At 42.7% G+C, this 27978-nt stretch overlaps 1 protein-coding gene across 13 annotated transcripts in view; it reads left to right on the forward strand.

Annotated features, from left to right (window-relative positions):
• The window catches only part of MITF (melanocyte inducing transcription factor), a 100215-nt gene that overhangs the window by 60459 nt on the left and 11778 nt on the right, over positions 1 to 27978 (forward strand). For 8 of the 13 annotated variants that reach the window (XM_083795433.1, XM_083795438.1, XM_083795434.1 and 5 more), the window contains 4 exons: positions 19619 to 19846; positions 20944 to 21027; positions 22477 to 22572; positions 26649 to 26766. In XM_083795433.1, coding sequence (XP_083651559.1) covers positions 19619 to 19846; positions 20944 to 21027; positions 22477 to 22572; positions 26649 to 26766 — 526 coding nt within the window. Of the gene's footprint in view, positions 1 to 9577; positions 9834 to 19618; positions 19847 to 20943; positions 21028 to 22476; positions 22573 to 26648; positions 26767 to 27978 lie in introns of those variants that run through there. The other 5 variants (XM_083795440.1, XM_083795442.1, XM_083795443.1 and 2 more) reach the window with 2 other exon arrangements.

Raw genomic sequence — 27978 nt, forward strand, 5'->3', positions numbered from 1 at the left:
ATAAGGCCAAAAGTGGCAGCTGCTTTGTTGTTAGTTTTGATGATTTTTATAGAATTTAAAATCACATTAGAAAAAGAGAGAGAAGAAAAAGCAATGTGTTGATTTTGTTCACTCTTTGAATTATGTAATTACACTGTGTGGCTTGCTGTGTCCCATATCTCACGATATTAGGGGAATAGTAGTTGAGTGTCTGAGGATGGTAGTTTGGAATGACTAGTTTAAAAAGAAGCTGAAACTGTTGATGAGTTTGCATTTTGTATTTGTTTTAAAGATGTTTAAATTGTCATTTAGAAACAGTACAGAAAGAAAGAGTAATACATACTAATCCATGTCACATTGCGTAGGAATTTCCAAGTTACATAATGTGGCCATTACATTCAAGGGTATATGAATAAATAGGATTTTATTTTCTTGAGTAATGACTTCTTATTGCATCATTCCTATGTCAAGTAATGTAGCTTGACAAGGTAGGAAGTGACCTGTTGGAATTAAAATGTAGTGTTGCTTAGTGAAGCCTAATTTTGTGATGGACTAGGAACGGGGCTAATACCTATCAAGCAGTATCTCTTCTCATCTAATAGCAGGACAGTTTGTTAGGAGTTTCAGTTGTCATTCTGCTCCACTGATGTTAGATTTCACAGACATACGGGCTAGTTTGTCTTTAAGCATCTTCTCATCCGTCTCCTGCTGCTGGTTAGGTCTAAGGCTACGTGGAGGTGTCACAGGAGGTTCTTTGCTTCTGCCCTGCTTCAACTTCTTGCTCTGTCTTGGAAATAGGAGAAAGTAACTTAAAATGTGTTGATTGTTGGAAGGGTCCCAAGCCCTGTTAGCGTTTGATCAGGAGCCCGATGTACACAGTTAGTCAATACTTTTTATTTAAGGAATTAACTTCTTTTGTACAGAATTCTTCTTAAAATATCTTCAATGGTTTTCTTTATAAAATCGTTTCTTCCATACAGGTGTATTATAGCTTTGTGTCCTTGATAGCAAGAAGTTGTTCCTGTCGTTGTTGTTTATCCTCCTGTCCGGCAGGATTCCTTTCCTGCTGGAGCAGAAGCACCTCTGCAGCTCTCAGTGCTGGGTGTTGCAGGCCTGACCTCTGGGAACAGATCCCCGCAGTTCTGTAAGTGGGGTCAGCCCGGTGCTGGAGGAGGTTGGGCATCAGGTCTCTGCCTGTCACCTGTGAGAGGTGATGAGAAGCTAGTCCTGCTCCCAGGCCGTTCATCCGCAGAACAGTGCTGCTGTTAGTCCTTGTGGAGCTCAGTTTGTTACAGGGGACGAAACCCTCGGCTATTAGAAATTGAGAGAATCCACCCTAGGTTTGTAGGGAAGCCGGTCTGTTAAAAAGTTTTCCCATAGTGGGTCTCAAGCTTCATCTGTTAATGTCTTCCTTCTTGATATCACAAAATCGTTTTTACACCTGTAGTCCTAGTATGTCTGCTGACCCTTATGTCTGGGAGCATCCTCGGCCTGCAGAACTGCAAAGTAATTCCTTTGACAGCATTACCAGGTCAGGCAGGATTGAAAACATCACCAGTGGGCAGCAGACATCCATCCCAGGTTTTCTTCTGCCTGGAGTCCCAAACAAGCTGCAATACCTCCTTTTCAAAGTCTACAACCAACCGGTGTTTACTGCATTTCCGCTCTTGCTTTGTTATTCTTTGCCCATCTCACGGCAGCGTTGCAGGCTGATCGCCACTGATGCCAGAGTGGGTCCATTCACCCACCTTACTGCCCCCCCTGGCACTGCTGTAGCTCACGCTTATCTTTCTCCTTCCAGCAGCTTTTCCAGAGTCAACAGAAGTGCAGCGGTGCAGCCGGGCTGTCTGGGACAATGCGGGAGGCCCGGCTGGCCTCTTGCTTTAACCCTCGTGTCATTGTTCATTCAGGTTTTAAATGCGCCACCACGATAAGCTCTTTGCATCAGATACCCTGTATTTCTTTTGAAATGCCAAGCATGCCTTCTGAGTGATGTTAATGGCTATGGACAAGTATCAAAAAATGCCTCTTCCCAGACCTTTTCCAGCGTGCCCTGTTACGAAGAGCGACCTGTGGTGTTAATGTAGTCCTTCTGCTTACCAGGGAAGGCTGTGCAGTTAGAAATAGTATTCCTGGTGTAATAATTACCATGAGACTTCATTGTATGGGAGATCAATCTATCTGTCCTACAGTCCTGTAGAACAGGAACAATGGGATGTCAAGATAAACGTGTGGTAGCATCTGCTACAGTAAATGTGTGTTTGTGGAAATGCTTATCTGATAAAAAGTTAAGTTAATCGAACCTGACAATAGCAGATAGCGGTGTGTGCCAGTATGTTAAGCAAGCCTGGTACGTATTTGTAACTCGGAGAAGTGATTTGCCGGACCAGGTCTTGCCGAACTGCAGATACAACACAACAGAGTCGGTGAGTGTAACTTCAGCCCACAGCACGTTCTTCAGAAAGAAAAACTTGCTTTTAACCACAGAACCTCTAAAGCCTGTCTTAAGCCTTCACGTAAGTAAGATATCTCTCGGGCCTTCAATCTTTTGCTTGCTTTGTGGGTTGTAAGCTTCTCCAGAATGAGAACTGGCTCTAACATCTGTGGTGAGTACTAGAGGTAAAATGTAAACTCTTGCTCAACGCAGAGGTTATTGGATGTTAAACATGCGTGGAATTCAAGGGGGCAACGTACTTCTGTGTACAAGTGTCTGACTGCTTGACTGCTAGTGCAAACCCTGCCTTCACCCTTCATCCCAAATCTCCTTTTCCTGTGGGTGTCAGTGTGTGTGTTGCCTAGGCTGTATCAAACCCTGTCTCAGCCCAAGTCAGTTTAAAATAAAACCACCTTACCACCCTTTACTGGTTGAGCCAAGGAGGCGGAAGGGGTCAGTGCTGGTCACTGTGGTTGTGCTGGTTGCCTCCGCAGCTCCCTGAGCAGCAAGCAGAGCCCGGAGCCCCCCACGGCGCTGAAGGCCGGGGGGAGTCATGTGGAGGTCTGGGGAGGCCTCTGTCGACGGCTTTGACAGACGTTAAATGTTGAAATGTGAAAACTCAGATCTGCTTAAAGTAATCTTCAGGCATTATGTACGCTCGCAAATATTTCAGTTCTTCGGCTAGTTTGGCAGCATTATTCTCCGAGGGGCTGAACCTGTGTAGTGAATGAATTCAAAGTGACAAGCTAGAGACATTCCTGCCATTCAGGAGAGGCTTAAGGAATTTCTTATTGGCTAAATTACAAATATGCAGCGTTTTGCCCAGCACTGCATGGCAATTTCAACCTGCCTGACCGTGACAAGATTAGCGCTTTTCCTCCCCCCTCCCCAGCAGTTATATTAAGGGGAAAAAAAAAAAAAAAAAGAAATTAGATTAAGAAGTACCAGGCAGAGATGCAAAAGCTTGAAAGAGTAAAAACCAGCCTTACCTTGAATGATTCTGTCTGTCATTGGATTGGTGCCTTAATTAGCCCCATGTCCTTTAACCTCTTGAGAAATAAGTAAGGGATAAATTTGGGGATAAAGACAAAGACGCCCAGAGATTTACCACACACCGCTAGGTAATTCATCAAGGAATGCTGGTAATTAGCCCTGCCTCTTTCCTTTCTGGCTCATTTAATAAAACTGGTTGATTTAAAATAATGCCTGCTGGTTCATTATCAACTACTTTAAGAGCCAAGTTATGAACTTGAAACAAAAACCAGTATTGTGTTGTCTGCGAAGGGCCTGGTGAGTCTTTTACTTTAAAAAAAATAATGAAATAAATTACTCAGTCTCCCCACCACCCCCCGCTATATAATTAAATATTATTTTGTGCTTGGATTACCATTTGGCTTTTGGGGTGTATTTATTTTCTAGCGTATGCTGCTGAAAAGCAGAGAGGAGAAAAAAATTCGAAGATCTTGAAGAGGAACATGTCAGGTTGTGTTAAGACAGCGTGGCCTGATGGAATTCAGCTGAACACTGCCCTCACAATAGTAGTGGGCCAGCTGAGGAGATGGGTAGCTGTTTTAACTCTTTATCCCTCAGAGATAGGTGCCAGCTTCGTGTCTTGTTCTTTGACCAAACGGGTCCATTTTAGCAATGCACCTCTGTACTGCTTGCAGTGGAAATCGTCCCTGAACTGAGGATGGAACACATCTGCTTTGTGTTTCCTTAGGAAGATATTCATGCAGCATTCTTCAGTTAAAAATATTACAGAAAAATCTTTTTTTTTCATTTCTTTACACATAGAAGAGGCATTCCTCAGAAATGAAATGAGAGGGTCAAGCTAGAATTGGATCACTAGGCTGCTGTCTTTGCACTTCTCTGAAGAACAATTCTGTGTGGCAGCATCCACTTAGGATTTCTTACATCATCAATTGCTAGCCAGTGGATCTGGTTAGTTCTGTCTGTCTGTCTTAGAGAATTAAATTATTATTACTGTAAATCTTCCTTTTAATAATTAACGACAGGCTCAGATTGCAACACTCCTGAAACTTGTGGGCTAGAGGAAAAGTAGACTGTGCTAGCATTCTGCTTAGATCTTGAATCTGGGGCTTGCCTGATCTTGAATCCTTCAGAAGGTTTTCTGAACCTCTTGTAATTCATCAGTACCTTCAGGGGCAGACTTGCTTTAGTGCAAATAAGGAAAAACATCCTCCTGGCTCGTCATGCATGCATCCCCTCTGCATCCCCATGGCTGGTTCTTCTTCTTGGCACTTGTGCTCCAGTAAGTTTTGTTGTGACCCAGCAAAACAGCCTGATTTTAGATGCTTGGCAGATTGGGAAATGAAATAATCCATCCGGTGGTCGTTGTGGAATCATTATCCTGCCAATCTTTAGTTCACAGCAGTTCTGCTACCAACTACAAAAATATCTTGCTGCCTCCAAACATTTCCATGGAGAGTGCTGGTGGGATATTGGGGTGACAGCTCGGTCCTGCAGGCTGTCACTGGCACTTCCATTGGAGGCCAGTTTCACATTTAACCTATTTGTTATTGTGAGACTTGGTGATACATTTTTGTAGTTGAATTGTCTTAGAATTATGTACAAACTTTCAAGCTTGTAAAGATACGGAGCACAAAATAGAGTATCTTTAAAAACATAATAAATCAAAAAGAGCTATTTAATTACCAGTGTTTTTTGCAAAGTTAGAATGTCCCAGCCAAATGAATAATTTGGGTGTCCCACATCCTACTCTTATCCTTTCAGCATACTGGAACAACGTTTTAATTGTGGACCTCTGTGATTTAGTGTCCTTGACTTGCTGATTATCAGTAGGCTGTGATGTCTCAGGTAGTTCTTTGAAAACCCTTGGATAATTTATCCAATTTAAACAGTTTCTTTTTATTTTTGAACATGACCAGAAGCAGCATGCCTTTCAACATCGATATTACAGTAATTAAGCTAGCAGATGAAATGCTGTAAGCACTGGAGAACGCATTCAGGGGTGTCATTTCTTGCATTGCACTATCATAATCTCTCAGCAGATGGCATTATGGTTTCCAAGAGCGTCTATTTCTTGGGGAAGCTCTCAGTTGCTGTTGAAGCTGCCTTTCTAGACTGTTCGCTTCTCTGGAGGCTAACAGTCAAGTGATAGAAACTGGTTTTCACACATCATTCTAATCGTGTTGTTTACATTGTATTTTGTTTCCACCAACTCATGTCCCAGAGGTGTCTTAAAGCCCTTGACCAGTTGTACGCCCTACACAACAGTTACTACATGTGGAAACAAATTGCTGCTAGAAAGTCTGTGGAAGGTAGGCTCTCTCTTGAAAGTAAACCTGCTACTGGCATCCAGTGGCAGTAGTAAACTTGTTCAGCAAGCAAAGCTGGAATGCTTTAAATAAATAAAATAAAAACTGGAACATGCAATGTATCCAAAAACGAATACGCTGAAGTGAGCAGAAATGCATCTTGTGTTTAAAAAACACAAACAAAAAAGCAATGTTTTAAAGAGTATTTTTTTTCAGTCCTGGGGCAATGTATTCGTATCTATCTGTCTCTTCCTTCTGAACATGGAGAGAGGCAGATCTGCTCCCCAAAAAGCGTCATAGGCTATCGAAGGGAGTTGTGTGGTCTTGATAGGAGGGCTTGGGGTCTCAGAAGGTGCTGGGCACCCAAGCATCTTTAAAGGACTTGGAGTCATTGCTGTAAGCTCTAGAAAATCCTCACAGCGATTTTGGGAGTGTTTTTCCCTCCCTATCTAACACTGACTTTTTTTGTTTCCTAGTTAGAGTGAAAGGCCTTCCAGTAAGCTGCTGCGCTCAGTGCACTTGTGGTGGTATAAAAGCAGAAGTTATCCAGACTCCGAATCAGGAGTGAACTAGGAATTTGATAGGAAGTTTGTGCATCAAGGGGGATGAATCTGTTTCTGGCTTTCTTCCTAAAAGTCACCTGGAAATTCTTAGCTGAAACCATCAAAACTTTACGGACTTCGTGGCTGATTCTGAACAAGGTTTCCCGTTCTTTTTAGAGGAAGAGATAAGCAGGGAGCAAGTGGAAATCCTCTTTTCAAATCCAGTGGAGCAGAGCTTCTCTTACTGCTGCTGCAGCCCCGTGCGAACTGGGGCTGTGTTGCTGAAGCCATGTAGTGCTCTGCTGTCCTTTCAGAAAGGGCTTTGAAGTTTGTTCTTGTCTTGTTAAACAGCAAATTCTTAGAAGTGAGACTTAGTTTTAAAAAATACACCAGTTATCTCTATCGTAACTCAATAATTTCAACTATTTCTAGTACTAATCTAGTACTACTTGACTATTTTATGGAAATTATGCCTCTTGAAATCTAGTTGATAGCCGTGCTGACATGACACAAATCTGTATAAAATCTACTTTTAAGGGCTTTGGAAGTACTTGTAGGCTTGTTTAAAATGACCTCTGTGAAACTTAATCCCCTCTCCCCACCCTGCCAAAATGGATTTTCATTTCTGAACAGTACTTTAAGAAAAAAAATCATTTCTGACTTAAATTTGAAATAATATAGAGTCCTGCAAATTTGGCACAACCTAACAAAATTGGGCTTCCTGACTCCCGCTGAAACTATAGTCCTCTGAAATACCACGATAGGCTGGGTCTCAAAGAAACAGTTTGTTCAGGGAAGAAGTAAAGTGACCTTGAATGAGTCAGCAGTTGTGTGCAGCAGTCGTAAGCTCTCCGTCCTTTCTGCTTTTCTAAAAGGAAATGAATCTTGGACCACAGGCACCATTCATTGTGCAGCAGTTAATGGGCTCCTTTCACATGAAAGTTCATATATTCCTTAAGGGTGCAGCCCTGTATGGTTTATTGTGTAAAAGGAAAAATAGTATTTAATCATGCTACTGTGGCTTTTCAAAAGAGTTTGTGCTTTTCTAATGTATATTGGCTTTTTGAGGGAAGAAAAGTGGTGCCTTCTGCTCTGGAGTGCTTCTTATTAAATTAAGTGGGTGCTCTGCGCTAAGCGATGCTTCCCATGTGGATTGCTGCTCAGAACTGCCTTCCTCCTCTCTCTGCGGTATTTAATGTAAGGAACGAGGGGACAGCTTCCAGACCAGGCTTCTGCCTGAGTCAGGCTGCTCCCAGGCTTTATCCTTAGAAAGTCTCTCTGGGTTTCCACCTTCTCCAGGAACTGGTATTAATTCCACTTATCCGCTTCAGTTGAGGCTGGCAGGACCGGCTCGCGGGGCTGCGGTGGTGGCGCCCGGTCCCGATGGCTCTGCGTGGTGCGAGTGTGCGGCGTCAAGGTGCTCCTCCAAGATGCAGTGAGAAGCGCGACTGCCACGGCACCCGGGGAACAGCAGCAGGGAACTGTTAGGGCACCGCAGCTCATCTAGCACCACATTTATTTCTCCAGTGCTGCAATTCCCGATAACGTGCCTCAATTAACTATTGCTTCCAGCTGTACGTAAGCAGTAGGCCACCAGATGGGGTAAGGCAGAAGCAAAATTGGCTATTATTCAACCTATTGCTTATTTACGCCCATTTTTGGGGGGTACAGTTCTGTGACACGTGGACTTCTGGCAGCAGAGGTGGCTGATAGTGTTCCTTGCAGCCCTGGTGGCCTGGAGCGTGGAGCAGCAACGTGCTTTGGAAGTCAATTCCCCGTTGTCCCCACTTATTACAAGTTAGTTTATTTTCGCAGAGTGCTGTTGATGAGCACTAATTACATTCGTGTCAGAGGAAATTAAACGAGAAGCCGTCGTGCTCTGCAGCCGCTACGGAGAGCTCAGCCTGTGAGAGCGGTCCCTGGCCGGGCCGGCAGCGGCGGCCTGGGGCGCACGTGGTGTCCGCAGCCGGTCCCTGGCGGCGCCCCGTGTCCCGCACCACACTGCTGGTGGGCGCACACCGAGCTGTGGGGGCCTTGGTGCCGGCTGCCACTAGGTCTGCTGGTCTCCAGCTCCCTTGCTTTATTCCTCTGTTCAAACTTTCAGTTAAAATCAACGCGGTTCGGTGTGTGCCTATTTGCGTTTTTAAAGCATTAAGATCTCAGACTATTTATTTCATCCTGTAAAATAACGATATGCTAAAATGGTTTTATACTCGAAGTATCAAAAGGGGTAAGGAAGGTGGAGAGATTGAGGTAGGATCTAGTTATTGCACATCTAATCTTTGTCTCCTTCTAATTGTCCAGACTCTGCTTGCCTGGAGCTGGGTTATTCTTCCATACTCTCTTAGGAAGCTGAAACTTTGTGTACGTCATCAATCAGTGGTGACAAGTATGTTGTGATAAACATGCCGTGTTGCCTGTTTTCCAGTGGCTAGAGGCGATACGTGTATTTTCCACACAAATATGGCTGTGCTGGAAGGTGCAGTGCCTATTTCCCCTTGGGAACCGAGTTCTGTTCTTGTAGCAGCATTTGAAGGGTTACACCAGTGTGGTTTAAAATAGGATTCTTTTGAGACCAAGCCTGGAGGCCCTGAATGTCTCTCGCAAGAGACGTTTTGATCTTCTGACAAAACCAATACTTCTGAATTTCTTGGCAATACTGATCTGCAGCTAACCTTTGGAGAATCGGGACGATAACACACACCCGTCTTTGTATCTCATAAAGCGCCTCTCCTGGTGAGCTGTTATTTGTGCTTTTTTTGAAGTTCAGATGAAACCCTTGACAAGAGCTTTCTGTAAAATGTTTCGGAAGGTGGAATTAGTGTGGTGCCACGCCACAAAATGTGATTCGAGTCCCATCAGGAGAGTCGTAACCCTGCCATCAGTAGGACTGCACCCAGCGGAGCATCAAGAGCTCGCAGGCCCTTGCTCTTGTACAGAGTCAGTGCTGAAAAGGCTGCTGTTACCGGGGCACGGCTATGTGCTGGACAAGCCAGCTTTTCATATAGCACACTTTTCACAGCCTCTCTTTTCCTGATTTAAAAAAAAAACATGCTCGTGCAACATCTGTTGAAGTAATGATCCTGACTGCACTTGTTGGTTACGGCTGGCTGAGCGGAGCCAACCGCGGCTGACTGAATTGGTGTCGAAAGCTTTCCCCAGTTCAGGTGATGGTGCTGCGAATGCTCCATCCTCTGGCCTGTCAAGGGTCACTTATGTGGACAGGTGCTTCTCATTTCACAGTGTAACTGATTATTTGCCTGCCATATGTGAAATAACATGAGGAGAAGGGTTTTCAACAGCTCATCTCTGTGAGACACGGAGGGGCAGGTGTGCGGAAGGTTACAGAAGTGGCCGAGCGGCTGGATGTTGTTTTTGTCGGTATAAAATAGATCGTGATGCTGTATCTCGGTGTATGTAGGGCCCGAGATCTTTAAAGGGCTGAAATGTTGCCATCCTTCTTTAACAAATGAGCCTATGATAGTCTTGTGTGTGCTTTCTCCGTTTCTTTTTTCCTCCTGGGAGCCAGAAGATAGCCACCATCTGGCTGTTACGGGAATAAGATTGTGGGCTGTAAAGGTGAGGTCACACAACATTATGGCTCTTTGCCTTTAATACATCTTGGTGTTACAAAAGTGTTAGGGCAGCATTCCTTTAGCTAAGAAACAACTAAAACACTAAATTTCATTGTGGTTTAAGATGAGTGCAATAAACATACTTAATTTCTTACTGCTGTTACCTTTAATCTCTTGTGGCTACTGTGATGTCTGCTCTAACACCTTCCTTGTGAGTGAGATGTCAGGAAATAAAATATGTAATGTTGCTTAATGGAAGTGTCAGGGACATAAGCACTTTGCTTGCTAGGAAAAGCCATCACCTGTCAGCAGTAATGCTGACAGCACAGTTCTCAGCTTTGATGCTCTGTGGCATCAATTCGGCTGGCTGGGTTAATTCTCCTCTAGAGCGGAGGCTTGCCTCTGTGTAAGGGCTGTATGCACCTTTGTGGCTTGCCAAAGTACCAAAAACAAAATCCCAATTCTGGTATTTAGCAGAATGCTTCGGATCGTAGCCGGTTGAGTTTGCATGAAGGTGACTTGGGTTGTCTTACATTAGCGAGCACGATGATCGAGCACTCCGAGGTACTGAAACTGCCTTATTACAACTCAGTAGGTTTTAATACAGTCATAAATAACATCACAGCTCGTTGAACAGAAGGATAAGAATCAGGCAGTTCGGTGGTAAGCCAGCTTGCATTTCCTTCACTTAAAAGAACTCAGCAGTTTAGTATTATTTTAGGCTGTTTCTAATGATCATATTAGCAGCGTGAATAAAACGGGTGCATCTAGACTGCTTTATTCTGCTTCTCCAGATCTTCCATATTGGGGCTGACATGAGACATCATAGGCTGTAGGCGAAGTATTATAGAGCCCAGCAAAGTCTTTCTGTTTTTTTTTTATTAACTGTGACATTTAGAAGCTCAGGGCATTTTAATGGATAAAACCGTTCTGAATTAACAAAATCTTCATTCTGTTGCTAATTTTTTCTTACGGCGCTACATGTCTGTCATAAAGCAGATAGCTTCCAAACAGGCGCGTTCTTAAACAAGTGTCCTTTGTGCTGTAGAGTGTGGTGCTAAGTGATTTGTTAAAATAAATGGTCCTTTCAAAATTATTATGACTTTTATTTTTGGGCATTCCTTTTAAAGTTATAGTAGGAAGGTCTTCCAGTTAGTGGTACAGGCCAAGCACAGCACGCACTGTGGTGTTCGTTGGGTTTGGCATTCATGTTTTCTCTCTTCAGACTTCACTTGTGAGCAGTGGCATATCTTGGTATGTGCTTTGTCAGTGGCCTTGGGAGCATGCTGCCAGTCTCACAGTCCCCGTGGATTATGTGAACAAAGAGTGTAGCAGTATTTCACCTGCATCATTTTAAAATACGTGCGCAACAAGCGTGGATGTCCTGTTGGTGTGCAATGTGCCTCTCCAAAGTAGTTTTTTTCCTCTTGAATATAATAATCCAGGAGTTGTATTTGCACTTACAAATAACTTCTATTCAAAAAAGGGAAGGACACAAGTATGGTTCTGTTTGTGGCTTTTGGCTGTTCAATATATTTTGATCTAGTGCCATCTTTACATCTCTTCCTATCTTGCATTCCTTTGCAGCATGTTGAAATTTCGTAAGTAACTACTTGGATAGCCTACGGGCAGCACTCTGAACACCGCTTCTTTCTTACAAGCTGGAGCTGAGGATTTGAAAGATTTGCAGTCAGACTTAGACCTTACTTGGCCCCCAAGTACTGAAGATAGTGTTCCTCTACACCGGCAGTTATCTGGGCTCAAACTTCATCTCATGTGCTATAAAATCGAGCAAGCTTTCACAAACTTCGTACTAACAAATAAGACTAGTGTTGAGGGTAGGGAGTTTTAAAACGTTATGAAAATAATGGTTGGTTGGTTGGTTTTGTTTGCTTTCATCTACAGTTTGAGCAAAATGGCCAGTTTTAGCTTAAATTCCACCTGTGAAAAGTCAGTGTTGCATGATATGCATGAAGACAAGCCCATGTGGGGACAAAGCAGATTTACTGGATTAAAATCTGTCACGCTTGGCAACTGTTTGAAAATGAGTGACCCTAGCAAAACAGGGCCTGGAGAACGGCGCCTCTCCTCACCTCTGGAAAGTGCCTCGGAGCCCTGCAGGATTTGAGGAGATGCACGTTCCTCCTTTTTGCACAGCTAAGTGCGTGCTGTCTCTGCTGTGAGCTCTAGAAATCCATCCAGAGTCTCTAACCCTTTGTACACGTGAAAGTCGATGTGCTTTAAGTCGTAAGCTGACCTGTCAAGGCCCTCCTGAGAATGAGTGTTGCTGTTCTGCATTTCTTCCTTGCCATCAGAAATGCTGTGGAACTAAGTTGTTTGAAGCCACCAGGTTCTACAGCAGATATGCAGTGAACCAGGGGACTGGAAGGGAAATGTTCTGTTGTGCAGGCATAGCAGGGGTTACTGAGGGCTGGAAAGGTGTCGGAATTGGTAACTCCTGTGAAATGTAACTGATAGGCTTGCTCAGGCTCTAAATATGTGACTGCAGGTCAAAGCTCGCACTAGCTAATGCAGTGCTTGGCAGCCTTGGGAAGAAGATAAGGTTGGACAAATGTTCTTACCGATCTGAAGTGACTCTTTCAAGTCAATAGTGAACTGTGTTAAGAGTGGTCTGGATAAATCTTAAGTCTGTGCTGCTATAGGAAGCGTGGATGATAGCACTTTGGCTATGAAAGGCTTTCCAAGGAGAAGCTGGGAACAGAGGTGGCTTCAGACCATCCATACTGGCTTTGGGGCAACTGAGATGTGTGATCCTACAATTCTGCTTCCTCTGGAGCTGACGTGTCTCTGCCAGGTCTTACAAGAGGTCTTATGGAGCAGCTTTACGTCTGTCATTGACAGTTCCTGTATGGGAGAGTCTTCTCTTTCATGCCCTAATGTGAGCAGTCTCAAGGCCTGTAGTGCAGATGAGAAAGGAGGATGTAGATTTGAGGTGCTTAAATCAGTTTTTTTACCTTGGCAGTAATTCAGGCTTGCTGGTCAGATGCAGTTTTGTGGCCGATATTTTTGTCTGCCAGTCATAAAATATTTACACTCTGAAGCACCTGGTATAGGTGAAATCGTAGCAAAGATTTGTGTCTGAGGTTTTATGGAGTCAATTACTTGTCTGTCCTGAAATGTTGAAAAGGTTTCTGGTACCTACCCAGTAACTATAAAAAATAAAAATTTATGGCGTGTATGCCAGAAAGTAATCAGCTGAAATGTTCATTTCCTAACAGAAAACTGTAGCAGTTCAAAGGATGAGATTCTGTCTGAAAACCACACTTACGGAATGGCAGCTAGCAAGCCACTAACCTGTAAATTACACCAATTCCTGTCATCTTAAGCAAATTGGTTAACCTCTCTTTAATTTCTTTAGATACTCTTATCATGTGCTCCTATAGCTAAAGCACAGGTTTTAAATACCAATCACAAAAACCTCGTTCTTTTTTTGTCTGCTTCCATGTCTTTCCCGTAGAGGAAAATGTCACGTTACACAGAGGAGTTTTTGGTGATGGGCAAAACAGTTCTCAGTTGTGTAAACGATGTTCTTTCTGTACAATGTGCCTTTTCATTTTCATAACTGTGTGTTTGAAGATGACTGTTGGAACCACTTAGGCTGCAATCACACTGCTGGCTCTTAAATGGCTTTCTTGTACCTGCCTTGATTTTCATGTTCAGAGTGTGTTTTGGATGAAGTAAGTAACCAGAGCGTTTTATTAAGTGTTAACAGATGCAATTTCCTTGCTTTGGCTATGTCCTAAGATAAAATACTGAAATAAACTCCTCTTCGCACGTCATTCCCCAGTCAATAAAAGTAACTTTTCAGCTTTCTCCACTTCTGGGCTTTTTGGTCAGTGTTGTCCTAGTCATTGCCCCTGGGTTATGGACTGAAAGAAAGGGAGCAAATATGCTCTAGAAAAGATGGAGAGAAGGGGAGAACAACAGCCAAAGAAGTTATGAAATAGGTTTATCTGTTTCTGAATTCCCAGTTCCCCTTGGGAATGATATGTACTCCAACCCAATCGACTTCTTTTTGATGATATTTCAAGTGAGGTAACTGTTTCATCCTGGAGGACTGGAAAGGTTTCAGAAAGCAAGAGGACCGAACTTCTAATTTGAAGCTACTTCAGACCACAGATGTCCTTAAGGGGAAGAATGTGATGTCATTGCTTAACGTTTGAATGCTGCATGTGGGAAAATGTCTTTGAGAATGAGTTAAACCATTGTCTTGCTGGATATTTGAGTTTCTCTGAGTTGGATACTGTGAGGGTTCTTCCTGGCATTGCAGTGAAACCCATGATCAATATTTTAATGAAATAATTGAAATTGTATGTGGTGCTCAGGATTTCTAGGCATAATAGGCCAGTCTGTGGTGAATATTGTTTGCAGAATATTGAATCTGGATTAGAAAGCCTAAGGAGAATAAAGGCTTTTAAGGCTGGGTAATAATGGTAACTCACGCTACAAGAAATCCCCCTTGAATGGTTATTTATGTTTAAGACTAATTTGCCAGCTGCTCAAAATCAAGTTAACTATGTATACGTGCTTTGACAGTAAAATGCAGTCATCTTGATGTAAGAGGCAGTAATTGATTATCTTTCCTTTTGTTGTTCTCAGACTTTTTTTACCTCATGTGAAACGATAAACACCTGGTTTTGACTTTATTCAAGGACCTAGAAAACAACTTGCTGCTAATCCCTGAAAGTGATGGGTTGAAGCAGCTTTAAAAACAAGACTAGCTGTGAAGGTCTGGACTAGCATACTGAACTGGCTTTCTGGTGCAGGGAACCTAACTGAAGCCAGCAGAGTAGCTCTTGCAAAACATGGCGCTGGATGTGCTTTTATATAACTTTTCTTTGGGTACCATTAATTGTTAAAGGACGCAGAATTTTAACCTTTCTTAAAAATCCCATGACACTTAGCTGTCTAAGCAACAAAAAGTTCTATTGAACGGAGAAAACCGACCAAAAAGTATTTTATTTGTAATTATAAACTGTAAGTCCTAAGGCAATTTACTTGAAACAAATAGTCTTTTTAATTAAAAAAAAAAATAAAAATGTGGGGGTGAGGGGAAAAATTCTTCCTCCCACTTTGGTTAGCTGTCCTCTCTAAATCTTTGCTATGTTCCTGTGCCCAAGCCTGTCTCTGCAGAAATGAAGCATTAAGTGGTTTGGCTGTGCTTTCACAGAAAGGTTCAGTGGTGTGTTTTGATGAGAAGAATCTTCTGTGTGATTCAGGCAACCCAAATGTGCTCCTTCTCTGCCTGTGGGGGACCTGGGAAATGTTGGGCAGCCCAGAGCTGTCGGCATTATGACAGGTTATCAGGAGACTCTTGCAGATGTACCACCACAGCTGAGGATTGGGGCCCCTTCAGCTTTGCTGGTTAACTCCTTGTTTGAAGGGTTAATAATCCACTTTTTCCTCAGAAGCGGGTGCTGTATCTCTTGGAGGATACAGTCCTGTCGAATTGGAGGAGGAAAGCAGGGGAAGCTGTTCTGACCAGCAGGGTCTGAACTCTCGCCACACGCTAGCTCCTGCTTGAAGAACTAGGCCTGGCCATGGCCTAGGAGGGAAGCACGGGGCGTTGCGCTTCTGGGCCTCGGTGCAGGCACGGCTCGGTGTGTGCCCCACCACAAGGAGTGGTGGAGGTGTGATACCTGCCTGAACCGTGTGGAGATGCTTTCCTTCCTGGGGAATCTGCTGGCTTTGTTGCACTGCCCTGAGGAGTTGGGATACCAATGTAACATGCCCCTCCATTCCGAGATTGTGTGTTCTTTTATTCAAATGTGGAAGTATCTTGGATCAGCTACAGACTGAGAGGAAATGTTTTCTCACCGAATCTCTCCTTTGCATCATTTCGGAGCAATTTAATGACAGAAAAGGCAGTTCTGTGTTCTGCAATTCACTACTGGACTTGTGTGAGAAGGTGACATGTCCTTGGAGAACCGTGCATAACTAGCAGAAAATGACCACAATTCTTCTGGTAGTTTTTTCTGTAAAGGCAATAGAGAGTCTTTGCTGCTGCCGCTGCTGCTAATTTGAAGTCCAGACACCTGACAGTAAATGCATTTCCTCAGAGCCAGTTGTTACCAGTGTACAACAAGATTTAAAAAAAAAAAGTGGTCCAGTGGATAAGTTTGTTCAAAATACTTCCAAAAGACTGTGCCTTTGTTTCTGAACCAAAGTGACATGTGGTGTGTCAGGAATTAAACCAGCTAGGTTACGATCTGTCTTTGCAGTTCTGCTGCATGTAAATCTGCAGTGCTGTTTGTCTAGCAGTTATGTTCCCTGTAAGGAGGAGGAATTCCCTTCACCCCCAAATAGCAGAAAATAGCCTCTGAACTCTTGCTGAAGTCTGTTGCCCCGTGCCAAAGAGGACGCACTTGTCAGTAAGGTTAGAGAGATCAGAGAATAGTTGCACTTCTGGAATTGGTAGAAATCTGATAAAAGGGAACCGAAATAACTTCGGAGGCAGAGGTGGGTAAGGTTGATGCGATTCTTGAGGGAGCTCTGCGGGGCTTTTCTGTAACAGTAAAAGCCTAACACAAAAGCTAAATGCCCAGCCTTACTTCCTAGTTTCTGATGAACAGTTCTATCAGAAGTGCCAGTTGGCTTCCAAATACGTTCCAGCTGAAGTAAAAATGCTGCATTTTCATGCTCTTGTTGCTCTTCTCTCTACTTAGACACAGGATTTTATTTGTGTCATGCTGCTAATAAATGATACCCTAATGTCTGCTGGAATTTAAAAGGAGCTGTGTGCTTTCTGAAACTCAATTTCGCTCTTTTTTTTTTCTTGCCTTCCCTGCAACAAAGGCCAGCACAGCCTATTAAAGAAAAAATTATGGAGTAGCAGAATAAGGCAAAAAACTAGGGGGAAGATGTGTTCTTTTCTAATGTCTATTTAGCCAACAAGAGCAACGCGTAGGCAGCGTGTGTTTCAAAACTTGCTGTGTTGTGGAGTCAGTTCGGGGTATTAGTACCTCTGTAAATTGTGATGATACTCGCACATTTCGCGAGCTCTCGTATCGTCAGCCTGCAGGTTCAGACAATAGGGCCGTGCGTACGGTCCTTACAGCCAAATGGCAGACTGCTAATACATCAGCCCGGATCTGTTAGATGGTGTGCGGGATCCCAGCTATGCCTTTCATTGTAAGCTTTGTTACTGCTAATTTGCTCTTCGGGCATTTCCGATAAAGAAGTTTTGGTGCCTGACCTCAGCAGTGAGAAGGAAGAGGAGGACAAGGCGTGCGGGTGTGCGCTGGGCGAAGCAGGGACCTGTGGCACAGCACAGAGCACTCGTGCAGTGAGCATGGGGAGCAATTTTGTGTCAGTGGAGATGTGGATCTTGGAATTTTGCTCGTCCCTCTCCTAGGAGCATGGATCTGTGGTTGATGCAGAGAGGAGGCTTAGTTCTGTCCCTCCCGCTGGCTGAGGGAGCACAAGGGGTTTCTGATGCTGGGGAAGGAAAAGGACTGTGTGAATACTGTAAGATGAGTAAGGCTTGTTTTTAAAATAACGTACTCTAAGATAAGGGTTACGAAAGTGAACTCATTTGCTGATAACTTTATCTGCTTGGAAGATGAAAATTTAAGTGAAAAATAGGCTTATCTGGGTAGCGGAACTCTTACCACTGGTGATAGGAAAATTGATAATGCAGCTTGGGACCCGCGAAGCAAGCGCTGTACTTAGCGCAGCAGGCTGCCGGATTGTCTTGGCACTTGGTGCTACAAATCAGGTTAAGCTCTCTTAACACCCTCTCTTAAGTATGTTTCTCTGTGCAGCAGACTTTGGAAAACAGCACAAGTAGAGCAACTTCAGGTGCGTGTGCTTTAGCACAACACTTTTGTCAAGCAGTTGGGTAGCAAGGGTAAGAAAGGTCTGGGAGGCATAGGGACGGTGTGCAGTAATGTCTCTGAGTGGACAGAGGTATGTTTGCAATGTGCTTTAGCCAGTCATCAGCCCTTTCTGAACTGGAAACCTTGCTGCTGAAGGCTGGGACATATTGAATGGCCACAAGGGAGGCTGAAGAAGCAGCACGGCTCCTTGAAATCCTGAAATCCTCCCTGTGGAGCTGCAGGTCCTGGGTGAGGCTGGTGCCCAGAGCAGTGGGTGCCGAGGGCAGGGCAATGGGCTGCTGCGGCTCCCGCGGTCTCATCCAGCGCGCCCCACGGCTGGTGGATGTGCGTTGGGCTCGTAGGGCATTTGTTCGGTTATTTCTTCCTCCATACTTAAAAACTTTTAACCTTACTGCTAAAGAAAAATACCATTGTCTATCAGTATGACTGGAACGAAAGATGAATAGCGAGTTAGCCTTGAGCAAACTGTCAATCTGACTTTGATAGGCCATCACTTAAAAGGTCCTTTTATGTTTATGAAAAAGCATGACGTCAAAGCCAGGGGAAAAAATACCAATACTTAGGGCTAAACTTGCACAGCCCCTGTGTGAACTGTTTGTTTCTCTACATGCGTAGCTAATTAGCGTAGGTTACTATAAGTCTGAGCAGTGGTGTTCCAGTTTCTGCTGCTGGTTTGGGGCAGCTTGTTTATGGTGCTTCCGTATGCGAATCGCTCAGACTGGAGTAGCATAAAGCAAAGGGTATTGCAGTCACTTCTCTTACAACCCATCAGTATTATGCTGGAAATGCTTGAGTATAATCATTATCAGGTGAGTTATTTGCAGACTTATTTTAAAACCTGTTGCTAAGAAGGCTTACAGTGGACAGGAAATCCTTTTCCTCTTGTATCTAGCTTGCTTTATTTAATTTCTTCCACAAAAATGAGTGGGGAACGTGCACGGTCAGTTGTAATGGTAATAGAAGTCACTTTACTAGGACTGTTCAAAACCAACAGACTTTTCGGAGTATTATTTTACTTGTTTGTTTTCTACCTTTTGATAAAGACATTAATGATCAAAGAAAGGTGACGGTGTTTCCAAGATATGGTGACATTTTTTCCATTAAAAAAAAAAAAGGACTTTTCTTCTCTTGTTTATTTAGAGTGAATGAGAATAGTTCGGTATTCTTTTTTCATGTTTTATATGTGAAAATATTTCTAAGCGCTGGAAAGCCTGTCTTAAATACAAAAATGGCTGCTGCTGAGAACAGCGATTGATCTGACCGGAGACACTGCTTTTCTTGCATCTTCTTTGTGTAACGCATTTTTTAAACAGGCCATCTTATTTGTATGTGACTTAGGCCATATATCTGAGTTATAAATAATCTAGAGACAAAAAATGGCACATTACTTTTCTTTTCATTTTTGTAAAATATCAAATGCATTGTTAAAAAAAAACGAAAACCAACAACAAATTAAATCTGTCCTTTACTTGAAATCTGATGAAGGATAGCGGTTGATACATTTGCCTATAATTAGTAGCTATTAACAAGTAAAGTGAGTCCTGCTGTGCCGTGTATTTCTCCATATTTTGGTGAAAATTCAATGTCGTGTAGCTGAAGGTCTGAACAGAGAAGCACCTGTTTGTGGAGTATCTGTGTGAAATGGAAAACCTGAGCATTGGTTTTAAGTGGGAAATCTCCCCATGTGAAAGAAAAGTGGGACTCGTTGCCCTCCTGTTAATAAGTCAGTTATTGAAATGTTCTCTCAGGGACTCGTTCCTTGCCACTGAACGTGAATTAGTGAAGCCCTGTTGAGTTCCTTGGAGCTGCGCGGGTTTGTAACTGAGTCAAATGCTTAGCTGGTCTATGTCACAAATGTATAGCTCAGATCGATGCCACATGTAATGACGCTGTAAAACAATAAAGCATGTTCCTACCTCCTGTCATACAGGTGCAGACTCACCTTGAGAACCCAACCAAGTACCATATTCAGCAAGCCCAGCGGCAGCAGGTAAAGCAGTACCTCTCTACCACTCTAGCAAATAAACACGCCAACCAAGCCCTGAGCTTGCCATGTCCAAACCAGCCCGGTGATCATGTCATGCCGCCTGGAACTGGAAGCAGCGCGCCCAACAGCCCGATGGCCATGCTTACGCTTAACTCCAACTGTGAAAAAGAGGTAATACGCTCTCATTGTGCATACTCTTCAGTAAAACGGAATTGCATTCTGCTTTCTTTCTGTTTCAAACCATATTTGCTAATTAAGATGTTATGTTTATCTTCTTTTCTGAACTGCTCACTTTGAAATTGCAATTAATGCTTCTTTGCCTGCCTGATGAATATGTATTTGTATAAAACATTAGGGCAAAAAAAAAAAACCTCTGTCCATGTAATTTCCTTTTTTGAACTATTTTAGCTAGTTTATGCTTATTAAAACTTCTATTTTTTTTTTGCTTGCTTGATGCACACAGTGAATAGTTGACCTTTGGAGAATACAAAGCAGTTTTGTTAGCTGTAGCTTTCTGGAATAATGTTATTTATGGCCCATTCAGTGTAGAAAGAGCAGAGAGCATAACAAAAATAACTGAAAAAAAACAGACTTTTTTTTAAAGATATTTTAGGGTTTTAGAAATTTTTGGACTAAAATTGGAGCAAGTCTCTTACTTAACGTCAACACCAGATTATCTCAGCTAGTATATCCTAAAATGTTACTGACGTGCTGTTTCAGCGCTGCAAATTTGCGACTTCACTAGCCTATGCCTAGAAGTTGTTCACAATCTTGTCTTAACATTTGCTGGCAAAAACATAGTTGGATGTTGTATGTGCTCAGGTGCAGAATAAAGGTTAGTTGAAAGACATTAGCAAGTAAAAGAATCATGTCAATATTTCAGCGACTTGACAAACGAGAGAGAATTATAGAGCTCCCTTTGTTCCCCATCCTTCCTCCGAGCCTTTGTGCCAAAATTTTAATACAGATGCACTCTGTGAGGAAAAATTTATCCAACTCCAAAAACAGTTATTTAAAAACCTGGTTTTTACACATGCAAGGGGAATTACTTGTGCTCCATAGTTTTAAATGAAGTGAAAATCCAAGTTCCATCCTATCATCTCAGTTGTATCACAATTTTTTTCTCAAGTTATTTACAGCTTCACTTTGCTGTGTCATCAGGCACATGTGTGCATGACACCGTTTCAATCATGCTCTTTTTGGGACTGAGACTGTGCCATGAACTCAGATCCATGCTTTGCTTCTTTTTTTTCCTTTTATTTCTGCAGGGATTTTATAAATTTGAAGAGCAAAGCAGGGTTGAGAGTGAGTGCCCGGCTCTGAATACACACTCACGAGCATCATGCATGCAGGTACTGGATGACACAGGAGTTGGAGCACTGAACACCTTTCCAATGAGAATGTTTCTTTGAACTTACGCTAAACAGTAAACTTGACCAGTAATGTATTTAACAAGTTGAATGTAAAATGTATTTAAGAAACAAAACAACATAACCCCCACTTATATTACAAATGTGCCATGTCCTTACATATTAGCATTGATATCAAGTGCATTAAAACATCTAGAAAAGTGTTAACCCTTTTCAGAACTGTAACACTATAGCAGAAGAACATTATCAAGGGTGTTTTAGGATCTCACTTCAGGAAGTCTTTTTTAAAGCAGTTTTTCCCCCAAGCTGCATGTATGTGTTGCTGTTGTGATAGTTTCTAAGAGCCCATTTTTACGCAGATCACACCTGCACTTAAGGGGGGAGGTAAGAGAAAGAAGGCTTTAATCCCTACGTGGTAATTTTGTCCTCACTAGTCATTTTTTAAAATTATTTGTATTTTATTATTATTGTTATTATTTTGAGCAGACTGCTTTTTATTTTAGTAACAAGACTTCAGATATGGGCTGTAACTGTTGTTTCCTTTCTTGCCCTCACTTCCAGACAGTGTACTTCGTTCTGATCATACTTTCTTGCGCTGACACAAAAATCCCCTAAACTACTCTTTGTACTATCAATTTTAATTTTTTTAAAAATTATTATTATTTTTTAATTAGTGTCACTTAAGCTTATTTTTTATGGTGATCAAAAAAGAAATAGGCAAGCTGCAGGTCAGCTCAGAGCATCTAAGCGGTGCTTTGGAGGACTGTGGTCCCCCTGACCGTGTAGGAACTTACGGAGGAACCCTCCAGCCCAGCCCAAAAACTGTTTCCACCACCTAGGATCATCACTGAGCTACTCTTGGGTGGTGCTTCCTGGGAGAGGGAGTATTAGGAAATAAATCCGATTCCCCTGTTGAGGGAGGGCAGCCTTTCAGCAGCAAGCCTTCTTCCCCCCGCAGATGCCAGGGCTCAGGTGTTCCGATCTGTAAGTCGGTTTTTGCCCCACACCTGGATGACTGAGGGGGAGGGTGGGCAGGCAGTGCTGGAGCCCTGTGGTTGGAGATAAGGTGACGGGGCCTGTGCAGAACCAGGGGGAGGGTTTCACATCGTTAGTGAGGCTTGTTGTATGGGCACTGATATCCTCTGCTGTTCCTGGGGGGAACAGCTTGTCTGTGGGCAGGTAACCGCTGATGGGAGGTGCGGAATTGATCACGAAGCCTGAAGCTTTGCTGTGGTCTGAGAGCCCTAGCTGGACAGTGAGAATTAAGCCAGGGGGATTGGTTCTGGAGTATGGCAGAAGTGCACAGACCTCTCTCTGCCTTGGCCGGTACTGCAGAGAACCGGTGCGCTGCTGAAGTGCTTTGTTAGACTTTTGTTCCTTCTTGGTTTTGATAACTGTTTTATTTTTTATTGTTCACCTTTACTGTTGCAGATGGATGATGTGATCGATGACATAATTAGTCTAGAATCAAGCTACAATGAAGAAATCCTTGGCTTGATGGACCCAGCCCTGCAGATGGCAAACACGGTACAACGGTCCCTTCCTTCTGCTTTCCCCGTTAAGCCTAATCGCCGCTTCTCAAGTGAACGTAAAACTGGAGTGTAACTATTTTTTCTCTGAGCAGTTAAGCAGTTATTGTACTGTCTGTGGAGAGTAATGAGGTATTTTTTGAAGACCTCCAGGTATACAGTTGCAGTGAAGAACACAAGTTTAAAAATTCAAGCTAGGGTCATGATGAGGGAATACAAAGGAAAATTTTGCCCTTTTTTATTTCAAATTCAAGTTAGACAGTGGAAAGGTTGTAGTAGAGGAGTGAATTGAACTAACAGAAGTAAGCTTATACCCACTGATATTAGTGGGCATATTAACGAGCATCAAGCTCAGCTTCAGAAACCTAAAGGGAACCTTTGGCACCCCAGGTTCCCATCTTGTCACGTGCAAATAAAAAACTGTAAGCCATGCTTAAGCCTATGTTAGCATCCATGTCCAAAGCTGCTATAATTTAACCGTGAAGCTCTAATATCATGTATTTAGTTTAGTCTGATTGCAAATGGAGATAAGTCCCAAGTTAGACAACAACAAAGATGGTACAAAATAAAAAATAAGATTAAAAAAAAGGCAACCCCTCAAAACAAACCAAAGGTGAAAGAATAAAGCTTAAAACTGAACGGGGAGAAGGGCGCCCAGGAAGTCTGGGACAAAAGACAAGAATGCTGAGATGGGAAAGTTGGTGAGCAAGGGAAGGCACATATTACCTCCAAGTTGCCACTTCTGTTTGCTGGTTCACATTGCTGCGAGCATTAACATAATCGTACTTCTGGCATAATCTTATTTTGATCTTTTGTGGAGGGTAGCTCCAGCGAATTTTTTGCCTTAGGCTTAAGTGCTGTTAGATCTGGCTGAGTAGATGTCTGCCAGTGCTGGCGTCTCGTTCTTTTTTATCTAGTGCCAAAATTTACAGCTTACCACTTAGCATCGATTTTGTAGCATAGGTTTACATTTGCTGACAGTACTTGTCTGATGCCATGTAACCTCGTCTGGCTCCCACAGATTCCCACAGCCCTCTTGGAGGCACGGAGCATGCTGCAGGAAACAGCCCACCAGCCTCCCCCCTTAGGTAGTGCCCTTGGAGTAGTCTACTAATACTGTTAAACTGCTAGGTGCAAAAAGTATGTTTCAGCCTCTGAATTAGCCCGGTACCAATTGTGAAGTGATGGAAAACGAGCCGCGTTCCTCAACAACTGGTTCAGGGAAAAACGAGCCTGCCATAACAAAAACTTCTCGTTCGGAATGAGATTTAGCTATGGAAACACAGAGTATTTTACTAGTAAGGAACTGATGTCTGTAGACTGAGCTAAGTAGAGCTGGGAAAAAAAAAATAAAGAGAGGAAATGGTTTCTAAAGAGACGCAACCTATAAATAGCTGTGCTGAGACTACAACAAAGGCTGCTATTGTTCCGTAACCAACAAAGAATGAAAGGGCCAGTTTGTTACGTTTGGTAACAGTACTTAATTGATAAACAAAATCAGAGATTTGTGTGTAGAACAAGCGGAGGGGTGTTTCTAAGTACCTCCTAATAGAAAAGGGCTCATTGCAATACAGTGCCTACGGACGTGTTTGTAAACTTTGGTGTTGGGTCACAAGTTAACCAGCTTTGCTGCTGTGCTGAAAGGTGTCAGAATGGAAGCTGAACCCCAGGAGTATTGCAGGGACTGCCACTGAGCGTGCCCCTTGTAGGTAAGGGAGCAACACGGCACCTTCTGGGGAACAGCGTGTGTACCTCAGAGACAGCCTTGTTGATTGCACAGCCGATGTCTCAGTGATACACACAGAGCCTGAACAACCTGAATGTGAGTGCTTATTTTATTGGAGTCCGTCATATTTCGTGGTGTGAAATCTTGTGAACAAAGACACGCCATGCTGTCTCAAGGAAGAAAACAAACCGAGCCTGGCATAAACCGCTCTTCCTTAAGTTACTTTTAGGGAGAGTTAAGGTGAATTAATTTCTTGGGGATGATCTGAAAGATGCCGCATTACATGTCTTAGCTAAAATCATTTAACAGCCTTAAGGAAAACATATTTAAAATATAGACACAAACTTACAAAGATAATCACCTGTGCAAATTTCTCCCTTCATCTTTCTTTAGTTAGTTAGCGATGCATCAGCAGCACTCGTGCTTTGTTGCCCAGCTCTCAGGTGGGTTCTTCTGGTGCAAGCCATTTCTGCAGGACTTAGTGTGCACAGCCAACAGCTCCTACCCTTTTGTGGTGATTGCTGCACAGTTCCTTACGGAACCTTACACGGAAATCCAACACGATGTTGACACCTGGGGATGGGGAGGTAGAATCACAATCCTATTGTAACACGCAGGGTCAGTGTTGCAGTAATTACAGCAGCTTGGGGACCTCAGCTGTTCTCCATGCTTCGTTACAAGCTAGTTGCTTTACCCAGGATTTGAGATGCCAGTTTCTGGTTTGGGGGGAAAAATATCTTTTTTTTTTTTTCCCTCTGAAACTCCTAATTAGATTTCACATGTCTGGTTCTGAACTTCAAGTCCTAGAGCTACAAACAAGCCCTTTGTGCTCTCACCATACATGGGAGCATGAATAGAAAAAGCACGTCCAAGTCAGAAGGTTGCTGCTCCTGTGTCACGGATGCGTTGAGGGGCCAAAAGATCTGAGGGCCAGCCTCAGAGCAGTGAGATAATGGTCACAGTGACGTTAATGTGGGTGTGTTGCAACTAGGATCGCGGTCTGTGGAGGACAGCTGGGAACTAAAACAGATTTATTATTTTTTTAATATATGTTTTTATATGAAATTCAGAAGCTAAGTGGTGTGCAGGAAATTGTAGGACTAGATTTGCTGAGAACTCAGTTACTTTCCCCTCTGTCACTTGAAGACCAAGTCAGAGGACCTCATTTTGCTGTTGGCTGCTGTCTGTTCAGAAGTCTCTTGACAGATCTCAGCATGGCTTTTAGGTGGCGGCACTTCAGCGTGTGCACATCAGCGTTGTTTCTTATGGTTGCTCTAGGCAGCAGAGAAATTTTCTTAAGTCTCAGTCTGGCAAGGACTGTCAGTAGGAGTTTAATAGGCTGTGCTGTGACTCACTCCATTGTATTCCCCAACATTATTTACGTGGGTGTAAAGTTAATGGTCTAATCTCTGCAGGATCAGTGTCTTGGAGGGACTGGTTTTCTTTGCAGCAAAGATAAGAAGTGTTGGCACTCAGATAAGGTATCAAAGTGTTTTATACCTGTCTTCTCAAAACCTAGTTTGAAAACAAAGAATAGACAGGTAAAATAATCCACTCAGGATACTTGTGGATTTCTTTAAATTTACATTTTAATATAAAGGGATAGCTTTGCTAAGTCTTGTTCGAATACTATCCTAGTTCCCTATAAATCTCTTTCCTTAAACATACCTAAAGAAGAATTACAGAATGAATGAGTAATTGAGGACATTTATGTCAAAACAGTCTTTCTCCAGCTGGTGCACGTTTTTGTTACACAAGGTGAAAAACAAGTTAAAGTAAACTTATGAAAATGTTCTCTGTGTAACTAGCCTTCAAATCACATAAAAAATGTGATTGATTGAATACGGTGTCCTCTGACAAGCATGTAATAACTCGCTGAGAACTTTGACTCACGTGTTACTGGATAAATGGGGGCATCCTCCGTGAGCCTTCTGTAGGCTCTTTCAGATCTTTCGGTTGGAAGCGGTGAGGGTACAGATCTTATCTTTCAGTGAAGCAGTTGTGAGGAACAATACAGCAATGCTTGTCAGCGTGTATTACCTCTTCTTTCCTAAGTTTTTTTTTTTTTTTTTCAACTTAAATGGAGCTGTGCTTCCCTGCATTTAAAAAAAAAAATAATAAAGTATTGTCTGCACCTTCTTGAGAAGAGAAGGGCAGAACTTTCCCAATGTAGGTGGTTTATTCCTCATGCCCGTGCATACGTGTAACTTTTGCTGACCTTATTGCAAGCTCTGTTTGCACATGGAAAAGAGCACAGATTTCTTAGCAGGTGATAACTCATTTATTTTGTACAAAGCTTTTTCCATAAGGCAAACCAACTGATCCTTCTCCTTCCTTATCTTTTCCAGTTGCCTGTGTCTGGGAATTTGATTGACCTTTATGGCAACCAAAGCATGCCTCCTCCAGGACTAAACATCAGCAACTCCTGTCCAGCTAATCTTCCTAATATAAAAAGGGAGCTCACAGGTAAATACATTTAAAATACTACTTTGGAGCTATGGTGTAATTGCTTTGAATTCAGGTGATACTGAACATAATTTGTGTTACGATTTTTCTTAAAAAAAAAAAAAAAAGGATGAATGGTTACTTCTTGCAGTCAGTTTTTTAGTAGATGTATTAGCTGGTAATGCAGCTGTATTCGCGTGCGTCTGTTCACTGTCACAAATTAAGGCAAAGTCCTTAATTATTGCAGTCAAATCTGCACATTCAAAATGTTGTGCCGTAGGAAATTTCTATGCAACTCTTGCAGAGCTGTTTTCTAGTTTGGACCCCTTGTTTGCTCTATCAACATTAAATTTTAACAACTTGACATCCGGAGTATCTCTGGGATTCATGTTGAGGAACACTGCGTGTTGAGGCTTTCTTCTAGTAGGGGAGCACTATAATGAACAAAACTTGTAATATGAAATCTGGGCATCAAGACTCTATGAAATGTAAAATTAGGCACGGAAAAGATACTGTTTTAAATCAAGGTGAAAATGAAGTATCTTCTGAAGCTCGTCGTGTCAGTGCTTCCAGCAGTGAAGCTGGTCTCATCTGAATAAGCTGTGGGAGTTAGAATAGAATCATAGAATATCCTGAGTTGGAAGGGACCCTTGAGGATCATCAAGTCCAAGAGTTAGGGAAAGGGAACATTAAAAACCTTCCCTCCCAAGCACGTGCATACAAAAGCTAAATAGTTTGAAGGCTTAGAAGAGAAGTTCCGTATTCTAAAGCCTGTTTTATTTTTGCTGTTTTGCTTCACTTGTAGATGAAAGGATGTAACCACATGTAGGGTACATATACAAGGCAAGAATGTCCGCAAATGAACAAATGGAGATTCGTTCTAGAACCAATGACAAAATCATCTTAATATCCAGAAATGATTGCTCTTAAGCCCAACTGAGAGTCATACTGTGCTGACCTGGTAGAGGTGTAGTTTCTTTCTTGTCTCTCTTCTTTCTGTTGTGAAAACTCACAGGCTGACTCAGTTGCAAAGCAGGTTCTGGACAGGAATTAGTTTTAAGTAGAGCAGTTTTAATAGCCCAGGAGTGAGGTTCTCAGGAGGAAATGCCACATCTCTGAGCTGGTGGATATTTGCATTTTGTATGAGTGCACAGAATTTGAGCTCTGCACCAACGGAAGATACACAAAGTGCAAAATGACTTGTGGCTTCTAGAGAAAGAAAAACTTCAACAG

Source organism: Anser anser (genome assembly GCF_964211835.1).
Source record: "Anser anser genome assembly, chromosome: 12".
Lineage (NCBI taxonomy): Eukaryota > Metazoa > Chordata > Aves > Anseriformes > Anatidae > Anser > Anser anser.